At 45.3% G+C, this 17,513-nt stretch overlaps 1 protein-coding gene across 1 annotated transcript in view; it reads left to right on the top strand.

Annotated features, from left to right (window-relative positions):
- LOC140374733 (collagen alpha-1(XIV) chain-like) overlaps positions 1 to 17,513 on the top strand; it is a gene marked incomplete at its 5' end in the record, with an annotated part of 78,006 nt that overhangs the window by 23,813 nt on the left and 36,680 nt on the right. Inside the window, 3 exons of the mRNA XM_072461730.1 lie at positions 14,139 to 14,268; positions 14,366 to 14,488; positions 15,103 to 15,258. Of these exons, the coding sequence (XP_072317831.1) occupies positions 14,139 to 14,268; positions 14,366 to 14,488; positions 15,103 to 15,258 (409 nt within the window). The remainder of the gene's footprint in view (positions 1 to 14,138; positions 14,269 to 14,365; positions 14,489 to 15,102; positions 15,259 to 17,513) is intronic.

Raw genomic sequence — 17,513 nt, 5'->3', positions numbered from 1 at the left:
GTTCTTCCTGTGATGTCACGCTCTACCTGTGATGTCATATTCTACCTGTGATGTCATGTTCTGTGATGTCATGTTCTGTGATGTCATGTTCTGTGATGTCATGTTCTACCTATGATGTCATGTTCTACCTGTGACGTCATGTTATTCCTGTGATGTCATGTTCTTCCTGTGATGTCATGTTCTGTGATGTCATGTTCTGTGATGTCATGTTCTACCTGTGATGTCATGTTCTTCCTGTGATGTCATGTTCTACCTGTGATGTCATGTTCTACCTGTGATGTCATGTTCTACCTGTGATGTCATGTTCTTCCTGTGATGTCATGTTCTACCTGTGATGTCATGTTCTACCTGTGATGTCATGTTCTACCTGTGATGTCATGTTCTACCTGTGATGTCATGTTCTTCCTGTGATGTCATGTTCTACCTGTGATGTCATGTTCTACCTGATGTCATGTTCTACCTGTGATGTCATGTTCTACCTGTGATGTCATGTTCTGTGATGTCATGTTCTACCTATGATGTCATGTTCTACCTGTGACGTCATGTTCTTCCTGTGATGTCATGTTCTACCTGTGATGTCATGTTCTACCTGTGATGTCATGTTCTACCTGTGATGTCATGTTCTTCCTGTGATGTCATGCTCTACCTGTGATGTCATATTCTACCTGTGATGTCATGTTCTGTGATGTCATGTTCTGTGATGTCATGTTCTTCCTGTGATGTCATGTTCTTCCTGTGATGTCATGTTCTACCTGTGATGTCATGTTCTACCTGTGATGTCATGTTCTACCTGTGATGTCATGTTCTTCCTGTGATGTCATGTTCTACCTGTGATGTCATGTTCTACCTGATGTCATGTTCTACCTGTGATGTCATGTTCTTCCTGTGATGTCATGTTCTATCTGTGATGTCATGTTCTTCCTGTGATGTCATGTTCTTCCTGTGATGTCATGTTCTTCCTGTGATGTCATGTTCTTCCTGTGATGTCATGTTCTACCTGTGATGGCATGTTCTACCTGTGATGTCATGTTCTACCTGTGATGTCATGTTCATGTTCTTCCTGTGATGTCATGTTCTACCTGTGATGTCATGTTCTTCCTGTGATGTCATGTTCTTCCTGTGATGTCATGTTCTACCTGTGATGTCATGTTCTATCTGTGATGTCATGTTCTACCTGTGATGTCATGTTCTACCTGTGATGTCATGTTCTTCCTGTGATGTCACGCTCTACCTGTGATGTCATATTCTACCTGTGATGTCATGTTCTGTGATGTCATGTTCTGTGATGTCATGTTCTGTGATGTCATGTTCTACCTATGATGTCATGTTCTACCTGTGATGTCATGTTCTTCCTGTGATGTCATGTTCTACCTGTGATGTCATGTTCTACCTGTGATGTCATGTTCTACCTGTGATGTCATGTTCTTCCTGTGATGTCATGTTCTACCTGTGATGTCATGTTCTACCTGTGATGTCATGTTCTACCTGTGATGTCATGTTCTACCTGTGATGTCATGTTCTTCCTGTGATGTCATGTTCTACCTGTGATGTCATGTTCTACCTGATGTCATGTTCTACCTGTGATGTCATGTTCTACCTGTGATGTCATGTTCTGTGATGTCATGTTCTACCTATGATGTCATGTTCTACCTGTGACGTCATGTTCTTCCTGTGATGTCATGTTCTACCTGTGATGTCATGTTCTACCTGTGATGTCATGTTCTACCTGTGATGTCATGTTCTTCCTGTGATGTCATGCTCTACCTGTGATGTCATATTCTACCTGTGATGTCATGTTCTGTGATGTCATGCTCTACCTGTGATGTCATATTCTACCTGTGATGTCATGTTCTGTGATGTCATGTTCTGTGATGTCATGTTATTCCTGTGATGTCATGTTCTTCCTGTGATGTCATGTTCTACCTGTGATGTCATGTTCTACCTGTGATGTCATGTTCTACCTGTGATGTCATGTTCTTCCTGTGATGTCATGTTCTACCTGTGATGTCATGTTCTTCCTGTGATGTCATGTTCTTCCTGTGATGTCATGTTCTACCTGTGATGTCATGTTCTATCTGTGATGTCATGTTCTACCTGTGATGTCATGTTCTACCTGTGATGTCATGTTCTTCCTGTGATGTCACGCTCTACCTGTGATGTCATATTCTACCTGTGATGTCATGTTCTGTGATGTCATGTTCTGTGATGTCATGTTCTGTGATGTCATGTTCTACCTATGATGTCATGTTCTACCTGTGACGTCATGTTATTCCTGTGATGTCATGTTCTTCCTGTGATGTCATGTTCTGTGATGTCATGTTCTGTGATGTCATGTTCTACCTGTGATGTCATGTTCTTCCTGTGATGTCATGTTCTACCTGTGATGTCATGTTCTACCTGTGATGTCATGTTCTACCTGTGATGTCATGTTCTTCCTGTGATGTCATGTTCTACCTGTGATGTCATGTTCTACCTGTGATGTCATGTTCTACCTGTGATGTCATGTTCTACCTGTGATGTCATGTTCTTCCTGTGATGTCATGTTCTACCTGTGATGTCATGTTCTACCTGATGTCATGTTCTACCTGTGATGTCATGTTCTACCTGTGATGTCATGTTCTGTGATGTCATGTTCTACCTATGATGTCATGTTCTACCTGTGACGTCATGTTCTTCCTGTGATGTCATGTTCTACCTGTGATGTCATGTTCTACCTGTGATGTCATGTTCTACCTGTGATGTCATGTTCTTCCTGTGATGTCATGCTCTACCTGTGATGTCATATTCTACCTGTGATGTCATGTTCTGTGATGTCATGTTCTGTGATGTCATGTTCTTCCTGTGATGTCATGTTCTTCCTGTGATGTCATGTTCTACCTGTGATGTCATGTTCTACCTGTGATGTCATGTTCTACCTGTGATGTCATGTTCTTCCTGTGATGTCATGTTCTACCTGTGATGTCATGTTCTACCTGTGATGTCATGTTCTACCTGATGTCATGTTCTACCTGTGATGTCATGTTCTTCCTGTGATGTCATGTTCTATCTGTGATGTCATGTTCTTCCTGTGATGTCATGTTCTTCCTGTGATGTCATGTTCTTCCTGTGATGTCATGTTCTTCCTGTGATGTCATGTTCTACCTGTGATGGCATGTTCTACCTGTGATGTCATGTTCTACCTGTGATGTCATGTTCATGTTCTTCCTGTGATGTCATGTTCTACCTGTGATGTCATGTTCTTCCTGTGATGTCATGTTCTTCCTGTGATGTCATGTTCTACCTGTGATGTCATGTTCTATCTGTGATGTCATGTTCTACCTGTGATGTCATGTTCTACCTGTGATGTCATGTTCTTCCTGTGATGTCACGCTCTACCTGTGATGTCATATTCTACCTGTGATGTCATGTTCTGTGATGTCATGTTCTGTGATGTCATGTTCTGTGATGTCATGTTCTACCTATGATGTCATGTTCTACCTGTGACGTCATGTTATTCCTGTGATGTCATGTTCTTCCTGTGATGTCATGTTCTGTGATGTCATGTTCTGTGATGTCATGTTCTACCTGTGATGTCATGTTCTTCCTGTGATGTCATGTTCTACCTGTGATGTCATGTTCTACCTGTGATGTCATGTTCTACCTGTGATGTCATGTTCTTCCTGTGATGTCATGTTCTACCTGTGATGTCATGTTCTACCTGTGATGTCATGTTCTACCTGTGATGTCATGTTCTACCTGTGATGTCATGTTCTTCCTGTGATGTCATGTTCTACCTGTGATGTCATGTTCTACCTGATGTCATGTTCTACCTGTGATGTCATGTTCTACCTGTGATGTCATGTTCTGTGATGTCATGTTCTACCTATGATGTCATGTTCTACCTGTGACGTCATGTTCTTCCTGTGATGTCATGTTCTACCTGTGATGTCATGTTCTACCTGTGATGTCATGTTCTACCTGTGATGTCATGTTCTTCCTGTGATGTCATGCTCTACCTGTGATGTCATATTCTACCTGTGATGTCATGTTCTGTGATGTCATGTTCTGTGATGTCATGTTATTCCTGTGATGTCATGTTCTTCCTGTGATGTCATGTTCTTCCTGTGATGTCATGTTCTACCTGTGATGTCATGTTCTACCTGTGATGTCATGTTCTACCTGTGATGTCATGTTCTTCCTGTGATGTCATGTTCTACCTGTGATGTCATGTTCTACCTGTGATGTCATGTTCTACCTGATGTCATGTTCTACCTGTGATGTCATGTTCTTCCTGTGATGTCATGTTCTATCTGTGATGTCATGTTCTATCTGTGATGTCATGTTCTTCCTGTGATGTCATGTTCTACCTGTGATGTCATGTTCTACCTGTGATGTCATGTTCTTCCTGTGATGTCATGTTCTTCCTGTGATGTCATGTTCTTCCTGTGATGTCATATTCTACCTGTGATGTCATGTTCTACCTGTGATGTCATGTTCTTCCTGTGATGTCATGTTCTACCTGTGATGTCATGTTCTACCTGTGATGTCATGTTCTACCTGTGATGTCATGTTCTTCCTGTGATGTCATGCTCTACCTGTGATGTCATGTTCTACCTGTGATGTCATGTTCTGTGATGTCATGTTCTGTGATGTCATGTTCTGTGATGTCATGTTCTACCTATGATGTCATGTTCTACCTGTGACGTCATGTTCTGTGATGTCATGTTCTGTGATGTCATGTTCTGTGATGTCATGTTCTACCTATGATGTCATGTTCTACCTGTGACGTCATGTTCTTCCTGTGATGTCATGTTCTACCTGTGATGTCATGTTCTACCTGTGATGTCATGTTCTTCCTGTGATGTCATGCTCTACCTGTGATGTCATATTCTACCTGTGATGTCATGTTCTGTGATGTCATGTTCTGTGATGTCATGTTCTTCCTGTGATGTCATGTTCTTCCTGTGATGTCATGCTCTACCTGTGATGTCATATTCTACCTGTGATGTCATGTTCTGTGATGTCATGTTCTGTGATGTCATGTTCTTCCTGTGATGTCATGTTCTTCCTGTGATGTCATGTTCTTCCTGTGATGTCATGTTCTACCTGTGATGTCATGTTCTACCTGTGATGTCATGTTCTACCTGTGATGTCATGTTCTACCTGTGATGTCATGTTCTACCTGTGATGTCATGTTCTACCTGTGATGTCATGTTCTTCCTGTGATGTCATGTTCTACCTGTGATGTCATGTTCTACCTGTGATGTCATGTTCTACCTGATGTCATGTTCTACCTGTGATGTCATGTTCTTCCTGTGATGTCATGTTCTATCTGTGATGTCATGTTCTTCCTGTGATGTCATGTTCTTCCTGTGATGTCATCTTCTTCCTGTGATGTCATGTTCTTCCTGTGATGTCATGTTCTACCTGTGATGGTATGTTCTACCTGTGATGTCATGTTCTACCTGTGATGTCATGTTCATGTTCTTCCTGTGATGTCATGTTCTACCTGTGATGTCATGTTCTTCCTGTGATGTCATGTTCTTCCTGTGATGTCATGTTCTACCTGTGATGTCATGTTCTACCTGTGATGTCATGTTCTTCCTGTGATGTCATGCTCTACCTGTGATGTCATATTCTACCTGTGATGTCATGTTCTGTGATGTCATGTTCTGTGATGTCATGTTCTGTGATGTCATGTTCTACCTATGATGTCATGTTCTACCTGTGACGTCATGTTCTTCCTGTGATGTCATGTTCTACCTGTGATGTCATGTTCTTCCTGTGATGTCATGCTCTACCTGTGATGTCATATTCTACCTGTGATGTCATGTTCTGTGATGTCATGTTATTCCTGTGATGTCATGTTCTTCCTGTGATGTCATGTTCTTCCTGTGATGTCATGTTCTACCTGTGATGTCATGTTCTACCTGTGATGTCATGTTCTTCCTGTGATGTCATGTTCTACCTGTGATGTCATGTTCTACCTGTGATGTCATGTTCTACCTGTGATGTCATGTTCTTCCTGTGATGTCATGTTCTACCTGTGATGTCATGTTCTACCTGTGATGTCATGTTCTACCTGATGTCATGTTCTACCTGTGATGTCATGTTCTTCCTGTGATGTCATGTTCTATCTGTGATGTCATGTTCTTCCTGTGATGTCATGTTCTACCTGTGATGTCATGTTCTACCTGTGATGTCATGTTCTTCCTGTGATGTCATGTTCTTCCTGTGATGTCATGTTCTACCTGTGATGTCATATTCTACCTGTGATGTCATGTTCTTCCTGTGATGTCATGTTCTACCTGTGATGTTATGTTCTACCTGTGATGTCATGTTCTACCTGTGATGTCATGTTCTTCCTGTGATGTCATGCTCTACCTGTGATGTCATATTCTACCTGTGATGTCATGTTCTGTGATGTCATGTTCTGTGATGTCATGTTCTGTGATGTCATGTTCTACCTGTGATGTCATGTTCTACCTGTGACGTCATGTTCTTCCTGTGATGTCATGTTCTTCCTGTGATGTCATGTTCTACCTGTGATGTCATGTTCTACCTGTGATGTCATGTTCTACCTGTGATGTCATGTTTTTCCTGTGATGTCATGCTCTACCTGTGATGTCATATTCTACCTGTTATGTCATGTTCTGTGATGTCATGTTCTGTGATGTCATGTTCTACCTGTGATGTCATGTTCTACCTGTGACGTCATGTTCTTCTTGTGATGTCATGTTCTACCTGTGATGTCATGTTCTACCTGTGATGTCATGTTCTTCCTGTGATGTCATGCTCTACCTGTGATGTCATATTCTACCTGTGATGTCATGTTCTACCTGATGTCATGTTCTACCTGTGATGTCATGTTCTTCCTGTGATGTCATGTTCTATCTGTGATGTCATGTTCTTCCTGTGATGTCATGTTCTACCTGTGATGTCATGTTCTACCTGTGATGTCATGTTCTTCCTGTGATGTCATGTTCTTCCTGTGATGTCATGTTCTTCCTGTGATGTCATGTTCTACCTGTGATGTCATGTTCTACCTGTGATGTCATGTTCTACCTGTGATGTCATGTTCTTCCTGTGATGTCATGCTCTACCTGTGATGTCATATTCTACCTGTGATGTCATGTTCTGTGATGTCATGTTCTGTGATGTCATGTTCTGTGATGTCATGTTCTACCTGTGATGTCATGTTCTACCTGTGACGTCATGTTCTTCCTGTGATGTCATGTTCTACCTGTGATGTCATGTTCTAACTGTGATGTCATGTTCTTCCTGTGATGTCATGCTCTACCTGTGATGTCATATTCTACCTGTGATGTCATGTTCTTCCTGTGATGTCATGTTCTATCTGTGATGTCATGTTCTTCCTGTGATGTCATGTTCTACCTGTGATGTCATGTTCTACCTGTGATGTCATGTTCTTCCTGTGATGTCATGTTCTTCCTGTGATGTCATGTTCTACCTGTGATGTCATGTTCTACCTGTGATGTCATGTTCTTCCTGTGATGTCATGTTCTACCTGTGATGTCATGTTCTACCTGTGATGTCATGTTCTACCTGTGATGTCATGTTCTTCCTGTGATGTCATGCTCTACCTGTGATGTCATATTCTACCTGTGATGTCATGTTCTGTGATGTCATGTTCTGTGATGTCATGTTCTACCTGTGATGTCATGTTCTACCTGTGACGTCATGTTCTTCCTGTGATGTCATGTTCTACCTGTGATGTCATGTTCTACCTGTGATGTCATGTTCTTCCTGTGATGTCATGCTCTACCTGTGATGTCATATTCTACCTGTGATGTCATGTTCTGTGATGTCATGTTCTGTGGTGTCATGTTCTACCTATGATGTCATGTTCTACCTGTGACGTCATGTTCTTCCTGTGATGTCATGTTCTACCTGTGATGTCATGTTCTTCCTGTGATGTCATGCTCTACCTGTGATGTCATATTCTACCTGTGATGTCATGTTCTGTGATGTCATGTTATTCCTGTGATGTCATGTTCTTCCTGTGATGTCATGTTATTCCTGTGATGTCATGTTCTGTGATGTCATGTTCTTCCTGTGATGTCATGTTCTTCCTGTGATGTCATGTTCTTCCTGTGATGTCATGTTCTACCTGTGATGTCATGTTCTACCTGTGATGTCATGTTCTTCCTGTGATGTCATGTTCTACCTGTGATGTCATGTTCTACCTGTGATGTCATGTTCTACCTGTGATGTCATGTTCTTCCTGTGATGTCATGTTCTACCTGTGATGTCATGTTCTACCTGTGATGTCATGTTCTACCTGATGTCATGTTCTACCTGTGATGTCATGTTCTTCCTGTGATGTCATGTTCTATCTGTGATGTCATGTTCTTCCTGTGATGTCATGTTCTACCTGTGATGTCATGTTCTACCTGTGATGTCATGTTCTTCCTGTGATGTCATGTTCTTCCTGTGATGTCATGTTCTACCTGTGATGTCATATTCTACCTGTGATGTCATGTTCTTCCTGTGATGTCATGTTCTACCTGTGATGTTATGTTCTACCTGTGATGTCATGTTCTACCTGTGATGTCATGTTCTTCCTGTGATGTCATGCTCTACCTGTGATGTCATATTCTACCTGTGATGTCATGTTCTGTGATGTCATGTTCTGTGATGTCATGTTCTGTGATGTCATGTTCTACCTGTGATGTCATGTTCTACCTGTGACGTCATGTTCTTCCTGTGATGTCATGTTCTTCCTGTGATGTCATGTTCTACCTGTGATGTCATGTTCTACCTGTGATGTCATGTTCTACCTGTGATGTCATGTTTTTCCTGTGATGTCATGCTCTACCTGTGATGTCATATTCTACCTGTGATGTCATATTCTGTGATGTCATGTTCTGTGATGTCATGTTATTCCTGTGATGTCATGTTCTTCCTGTGATGTCATGTTCTACCTGTGATGTCATGTTCTTCCTGTGATGTCATGTTCTACCTGTGATGTCATGTTCTACCTGTGATGTCATGTTCTTCCTGTGATGTCATGTTCTTCCTGTGATGTCATGTTCTTCCTGTGATGTCATGTTCTACCTGTGATGTCATGTTCTACCTGTGATGTCATGTTCTACCTGTGATGTCATGTTCTTCCTGTGATGTCATGCTCTACCTGTGATGTCATATTCTACCTGTGATGTCATGTTCTGTGATGTCATGTTCTGTGATGTCATGTTCTGTGATGTCATGTTCTACCTGTGATGTCATGTTCTACCTGTGACGTCATGTTCTTCCTGTGATGTCATGTTCTACCTGTGATGTCATGTTCTAACTGTGATGTCATGTTCTTCCTGTGATGTCATGCTCTACCTGTGATGTCATATTCTACCTGTGATGTCATGTTCTGTGATGTCATGTTCTGTGATGTCATGTTATTCCTGTGATGTCATGTTCTTCCTGTGATGTCATGTTCTTCCTGTGATGTCATGTTCTACCTGTGATGTCATGTTCTACCTGTGATGTCATGTTTTTCCTGTGATGTCATGTTCTACCTGTGATGTCATGTTCTACCTGTGATGTCATGTTCTTCCTGTGATGTCATGCTCTACCTGTGATGTCATATTCTACCTGTGATGTCATGTTCTGTGATGTCATGTTCTGTGATGTCATGTTCTACCTGTGATGTCATGTTCTACCTGTGACGTCATGTTCTTCCTGTGATGTCATGTTCTACCTGTGATGTCATGTTCTACCTGTGATGTCATGTTCTTCCTGTGATGTCATGCTCTACCTGTGATGTCATATTCTACCTGTGATGTCATGTTCTGTGATGTCATGTTCTGTGATGTCATGTTCTACCTGTGATGTCATGTTCTACCTGATGTCATGTTCTACCTGTGATGTCATGTTCTACCTGTGATGTCATGTTCTTCCTGTGATGTCATGTTCTACCTGTGATGTCATGTTCTACCTGTGATGTCATGTTCTGTGATGTCATGTTCTGTATGTCATGTTCTGTGATGTCACGTTCTACCTGTGATGTCATGTTCTACCTGATGTCATGTTCTACCTGTGATGTCATGTTCTTCCTGTGATGTCATGTTCTATCTGTGATGACATGTTCTTCTGTGATGTCATGTTCTACCTGTGATGTCATGTTCTACCTGTGATGTCATGTTCTTCCTGTGATGTCATGTGCTTCCTGTGATGTCATGTTCTTCCTGTGATGTCATGTTCTACCTGTGATGTCATGTTCTTCCTGTGATGTCATGTTCTACCTGTGATGTCATGTTCTACCTGTGATGTCATGTTCTACCTGTGATGTCATGTTCTTCCTGTGATGTCATGCTCTACCTGTGATGGCATATTCTACCTGTGATGTCATGTTCTGTGATGTCATGTTCTGTGATGTCATGTTCTGTGATGTCATGTTCTACCTGTGATGACATGTTCTACCTGTGACGTCATGTTCTTCCTGTGATGTCATGTTCTACCTGTGATGTCATGTTCTACCTGTGATGTCATGTTCTTCCTGTGATGTCATGCTCTACCTGTGATGTCATGTTCTTCCTGTGATGTCATATTCTACCTGTGATGTCATGTTCTGTGATGTCATGTTCTACCTGTGATGTCATGTTCTACCTGATGTCATGTTCTACCTGTGATGTCATGTTCTACCTGTGATGTCATGTTCTTCCTGTGATGTCATGTTCTTCCTGTGATGTCATGTTCTTCCTGTGATGTCATGTTCTACCTGTGATGTCATGTTCTACCTGTGATGTCATGTTCTTCCTGTGATGTCATGTTCTACCTGTGATGTCATGTTCTACCTGTGATGTCATGTTCTACCTGTGATGTCATGCTCTACCTGTGATGTCATATTCTACCTGTGATGTCATGTTCTGTGATGTCATGTTCTGTGATGTCATGTTCTACCTGTGATGTCATGTTCTACCTGTGACGTCATGTTCTTCCTGTGATGTCATGTTCTACCTGTGATGTCATGTTCTACCTGTGATGTCATGTTCTTCCTGTGATGTCATGCTCTACCTGTGATGTCATATTCTACCTGTGATGTCATGTTCTGTGATGTCATGTTCTGTGATGTCATGTTCTACCTGTGATGTCATGTTCTACCTGTCATGTTCTTCCTGTGATGTCATGTTCTACCTGTGATGTCATGTTCTACCTGTGATGTCATGTTCTTCCTGTGATGTCATGTTCTACCTGTGATGTCATGTTCTACCTGTGATGTCATGTTCTACCTGTGACGTCATGTTCTTCCTGTGATGTCATGTTCTACCTGTGATGTCATGTTCTACCTGTGACGTCATGTTCTTCCTGTGATGTCATGTTCTACCTGTGATGTCATGTTCTACCTGTGACGTCATGTTCTTCCTGTGATGTCATGTTCTTCCTGTTATGTCATGTTCTACCTGTGATGTCATGTTCTACCTGTGATGTCATGTTCTACCTGTGATGTCATGTTCTGTGATGTCATGTTCTACCTGTGATGTCATGTTCTACCTGTGACGTCATGTTCTTCCTGTGATGTCATGTTCTACCTGTGATGTCATGTTCTACCTGTGATGTCATGTTCTTCCTGTGATGTCATGCTCTACCTGTGATGTCATATTCTACCTGTGATGTCATGTTCTGTGATGTCATGTTCTGTGATGTCATGTTCTACCTGTGATGTCATGTTCTTCCTGTGACGTCATGTTCTTCCTGTGATGTCATGTTCTACCTGTGATGTCATGTTCTACCTGTGATGTCATGTTCTTCCTGTGATGTCATGTTCTACCTGTGATGTCATGTTCTACCTGTGATGTCATGTTCTACCTGTGATGTCATGTTCTACCTGTGACGTCATGTTCTTCCTGTGATGTCATGTTCTACCTGTGATGTCATGTTCTACCTGTGACGTCATGTTCTTCCTGTGATGTCATGTTCTACCTGTGATGTCATGTTCTACCTGTGACGTCATGTTCTTCCTGTGATGTCATGTTCTACCTGTGATATCATCTTCTACCTGTGACGCGGCTCTAAGAATCTCCATAAATCACCTCCAGACTCGTTCTGTTCAATCACGATCAGTACAACTGTGAGCTGAGACCAGGACGTCTAAACTGTCATTACCTCTGCAGCCAGTAGATGGCCGTGGGCCATTCTTCTTCCTCTCGTGGTAGTTTTGTGCCCGTGGGCCGTTCTTCTTCTTGTGGTAGTTTTGTGCCCGTGGGCCATTCTTCTCGTGGTAGTTTTGGTTGGGTTCCTCAGACGTGTTGGAGCTGAGAGCGACAGGTTACCGAGGGCGAGACAGGACGAGAAACAAACACCCGACAGGAATGTGGTGAGACGGAAGGACCACAAAGGTTATTGTGCTGCTGGTTTTACTCAGTAGGGGGCGCTACAGGCCAAACAAACACTGTTGTGTGTGATTTGGGCGTTACAAAATGAATTGAATTGAGAAAAGTGTAGTTTGTGTGTAAAAGTGTAGTTTGTGTGTAAAGGTGTGTGTAAAGGTGTAGTTTTTGTGTAAAGGTGTGTGTAAAGTTGTAGTTTGTGTGAAAGGTGTAGTTTGTGTGATTAAAGGTGTAGTGTGTGTAAAGGTGTAGTTAATGTGTAAAGGTGTAGTTTGTGTGTAAAGGTGTAGTTTATATGTAAAGGTGTAGTTCATGTGTAAAAGTGTAGTTTGTGTGTAAAGGTGTAGTTTGTGTAAAGGTGTAGTTCATGTGTAAAGGTGTAGTTTGTGTGTAAAGGTGTAGTTCATGTGTAAAGGTTTTGTTTGTGTGAGTAAAGGTGTAGTGTGTCTAAAGGTGTAGTTCATGTGTATAGGTGTAGTTCATGTGTACATGTGTCATTTGTGTGTAAAGGTGTAGTTCATGTGTAAAGGTGTAGTTTGTGTAAAGGTGTAGTGTGTGTAAAGGTGTAGTTCATGTGTAAAGGTGTAGTTTGTGTGTATAGGTGTAGTTCGTGTGTAAAGGTGTAGTTTGTGTAAAGGTGTAGTTCATGTGTAAAGGTGTAGTTCGTGTGTATAGGTGTAGTTCATGTGTAAAGGTGTAGTTTGTGTAAAGGTGTAGTTTGTGTGTATAGGTGTAGTTTGTGTGTATAGGTGTAGTTCGAGTGTGAAGGTGTAGTCTGTGTAAAGGTGTAGTTCATGTGTAAAGGTGTAGTTCATGTGTATAGGTGTAGTTCGTGTGTGAAGGTGTAGTCTGTGTAAAGGTGTAGTTCATGTGTAAAGGTGTAGTTCATGTGTATAGGTGTAGTTCGTGTGTAAAGGTGTAGTTTGTGTGTAAAGGTGTAGTTCGTGTATAAAGGTTTAGTTCGTGTGTATAGGTGTAGTTCGTGTGTAAAGGTGTAGTTTGTGTAAAGGTGTAGTTTGTGTAAAGTTGTAGTTTGTGTGTAAAGGTGTAGTTTGTGTAAAAGTGTAGTTTGTGTAAAGGTGTAGTTTGTGTAAAAGTGTAGTTTGTGTGTAAAGGTGTAGTTTGTGTAAAAGTGTAGTTTGTGTAAAGGTGTAGTTTGTGTAAAAGTGTAGTTTGTGTGTAAAGGTGTAGTTTGTGTAAAAGTGTAGTTTGTGTGTAAAGGTGTAGTTTGTGTAAAAGTGTAGTTTGTGTAAAGGTGTAGTTTGTGTAAAAGTGTAGTTTGTGTGTAAAGGTGTAGTTTGTGTAAAAGTGTAGTTTGTGTAAAGGTGTAGTTTGTGTAAAAGTGTAGTTTGTGTAAAGGTGTAGTTTGTGTAAAAGTGTAGTTTGTGTGTAAAGGTGTAGTTTGTGTAAAAGTGTAGTTTGTGTAAAGGTGTAGTTTGTGTAAAGGTGTAGTTTGTGTAAAGGTGTAGTTTGTGTAAAAGTGTAGTTTGTGTAAAGGTGTAGTTTGTGTAAAAGTGTAGTTTGTGTAAAGGTGTAGTTTGTGTAAAAGTGTAGTTTGTGTGTAAAGGTGTAGTTTGTGTAAAAGTGTAGTTTGTGTAAAGGTGTAGTTTGTGTAAAAGTGTAGTTTGTGTGTAAAGGTGTAGTTTGTGTAAAAGTGTAGTTTGTGTGTAAAGGTGTAGTTTGTGTAAAGGTGTAGTTTGTGTAAAAGTGTAGTTTGTGTAAAAGTGTAGTTTGTGTGTAAAAGTGTAGTTTGTGTAAAGGTGTAGTTTGTGTAAAAGTGTAGTTTGTGTGTAAAGGTGTAGTTTGTGTCCCCAGCGCACCGTCCCGGCGGGGCAGAACAGTCTGGTGCTACAGCCGCTTCTCTCCGACACCGAGTACAAAGTGGCCTTGACTCCGGTTTACGCTGAAGGAGACGGCCCGACCTCGGCCCGCTCGGCCCGCACACGTGAGTCCACCCGGAGGTCGTGCCCTCTGACCTCGGGGTCAAAGGTTTAGTTTTCATGGCAGATTGATGTGAGTCTGGCCCTGCTCTCTGCTCTCAGTGCCTCTGTCGGCCCCTAAGAACCTGCGAGTGTCTGAGGAGTGGTACAACCGCTTCAGGATCAGCTGGGACGTGCCCCCTTCACCCACCATGGGGTACCGCATCGTGTACCAGCCTGTGTCCGGTAAGACTGGACCTGGACTGGACGTGGACTCTGGACCGGGACTCTGGACTGGGACTGGGACTGGACTCTGGACCGGGACTGGACTGAGAATGGACCGGGACTCTGGACTCGGACTGGACCAGGACTGGATCGGGACTGGACGGGGACTCTGGACCAGGACTGGACTGGGACTGGACCGGGACTGGACTCTGGACCGGGACTGGACTGAGAATGGACCGGGACTCTGGACCAGGACTGGACTCGGACTGGACCGGGACTGGACCAGGACTGGATCGGGACTGGACGGGGACTCTGGATCAGGACTGGACTGGGACTGGACCGGGACTGGACTCTGGACCGGGAATGGACCGGGACTGGACCGGGACTGGACCAGGACTGGATCTGGATGGGACCGGGACTGGACCGGGACTGGGGACCGGGACCAGGACAGGCCCGGGACTGGACTCTGGACCGGGACTGGACCGGGACGGGACCGGGCCTGGACAGAGACTGGACCTGGACGGGACCGGGACTGGACTCTGGACCGGGACTGGACTGGTTCTAGTCCCTTCAGGTCCGTCTCCTGGTCCAGCTCTGGAGACGTTCAGTTTGTGTTAAAGTTCTTGTCCCTTCAGGTCCGTCTCCTGGTCCAGCTCTGGAGACGTTTGTGGGAGAAGACGTGAACACGATGCTGATCCTGAACCTTCTCAGTGGACTGGACTACAGCGTGAAGGTCATCGCTTCGTACACCACAGGGTCCAGTGACGCTCTGACCGGCCGCGCCAAAACACGTGAGTGGACCAGGAGTGGACCAGATCTAAACCAGGACTGGACCAGGACTCAAGCAGGACTGGACCGGGACTGGACCGGGACTGGACCGAGACTGGACCAGGACTGGACTGGACTGGGACTGGACCGAGACTGGACCAGGACTGGACTGGACCAGGACAGGACCAGGACTGGACCGAGACTGGACCAGGACTGGACCAGGACTGGACCAGATCTAAACCAGGACTGGACCGGGACTGGACCGGGACTGGACCGGGACTGGACCGGGACTGGACCAGGACTGGACTGGACCAGGACTGGACCAGGACTGGACCAGGACTGGACTGGACCGGGACTGGACCGGGACTGGACCAGGACTGGACTGGACCAGGACTGGAGCAGGACTGGACCAGGACTGAACCAGGACTACAGCAGGACTGGACCAGGACTGGACCAGGACTGGAGCAGGACTGGAGCAGGACTGGACCAGGACTGAACCAGGACTGCAGCAGGACTGGACCAGGACAGGACCAGGACTGGACCAGGACTGCAGCAGGACTGGACCAGGACTGGAGCAGGACTGGACCAGATCTAAACCAGGACCGGACCAGGACTGGACCAGGACTGGAGCAGGACTGGACCAGGACTGGAGCAGGACTGGAGCAGGACTGGAACAGGACTGGAGCAGGACTGGAGCAGGACAGGACTGGACCGGGACTGGACCGGGACTGGACTGGACCAGGACTGGAGCAGGACTGGACCAGAACTGGACCAGGACTGAACCAGGACTGCAGCAGGACTGGACCAGGACTGGAGCAGGACAGGAGCAGGACTGAACCAGGACTGGAGCAGGACTGGACCAGGACTGGACCAGGACTGGACCAGATCTAAACCAGGACTGGACCAGGACTGGACCAGGACAGGACCAGGACTGGACCAGGACTGGACTGGACCAGGACTGGAGCAGGACTGGAGCAGGACTGGAGCAGGACTGGACCAGGACTGGAGCAGGACTGGAGCAGGACTGAACCAGGACTGGAGCAGGACTGGACCAGGACTGGACCAGGACTGGACCAGATCTAAACCAGGACTGGACCAGGACTGGACCAGGACAGGACCAGGACTGGACCAGGACTGGACCAGATCTAAACCAGGACTGGACCGGGACTGGACCGGGACTGGACCGGGACTGGACCAGGACTGGACTGGACCAGGACTGGAGCAGGACTGGACCGGGACTGGACTGGACCAGGACTGGACCAGGACTGGAGCAGGACTGGAGCAGGACTGGAGCAGGACTGGACCAGGACTGAACCAGGACTGGACCAGGACAGGACTGGACCAGGACTGGAGCAGTACTGGACCAGGACTGGAGCAGGACTGGAGCAGGACTGGAGCAGGACTGGACCAGGACTGGGCCAGGACTGGAGCAGGACTGCAGCAGGACTGGACCAGGACTGGAGCAGGACAGGAGCAGGACTGGACCAGGACTGGACCAGATCTAAACCAGGACTGGACCAGGACTGGACCAGGACTGGAGCAGGACTGGACCAGGACTGGAGCAGGACTGGAGCAGGACTGCAGCAGGACTGAACCAGGACTGCAGCAGGACTGGACCAGGACTGGAGCAGGACAGGACTGGAGCAGGACTGGAGCAGGACTGGAGCAGGACTGGACCAGGACTGGAGCAGGACTGGAGCAGGACTGAACCAGGACTGGAGCAGGACAGGACTGGAGCAGGACTGGAGCAGGACTGGAGCAGGACTGGACCAGGACTGGACCAGGACTGAACCAGGACTGCAGCAGGACTGGACCAGGACTGGAGCAGGACAGGACTGGAGCAGGACTGGAGCAGGACTGGAGCAGGACTGGAGCAGGACTGGACCAGGACTGGACCAGGACTGGACCAGATCTAAACCAGGACTGGACCAGGACTGGACCAGGACAGGACCAGGACTGGACCAGGACTGGACCAGATCTAAACCAGGACTGGACCGGGACTGGACCGGGACTGGACCGGGACTGGACCAGGACTGGACTGGACCAGGACTGGAGCAGGACTGGAGCAGGACTGGAGCAGGACTGGAGCAGGACTGGACCAGGACTGGGCCAGGACTGGAGCAGGACTGGACCAGGACTGGAGCAGGACTGGACCAGGACAGGACCAGGACTGGACCAGGACTGGACCAGATCTAAACCAGGACTGGACCAGGACTGGACCAGGACTGGAGCAGGACTGGACCAGGACTGGAGCAGGACTGGACCAGGACAGGACCAG

This window comes from Eucyclogobius newberryi, unplaced genomic scaffold (genome assembly GCF_026437365.1).
Source record: "Eucyclogobius newberryi isolate DKJ021-1_F unplaced genomic scaffold, fEucNew1.0.hap1 SCAF_307, whole genome shotgun sequence".
Lineage (NCBI taxonomy): Eukaryota > Metazoa > Chordata > Actinopteri > Gobiiformes > Gobiidae > Eucyclogobius > Eucyclogobius newberryi.
Note: the sequence above shows the minus strand (reverse complement) of the source record. Positions and strands in the feature narration are given on the sequence as shown.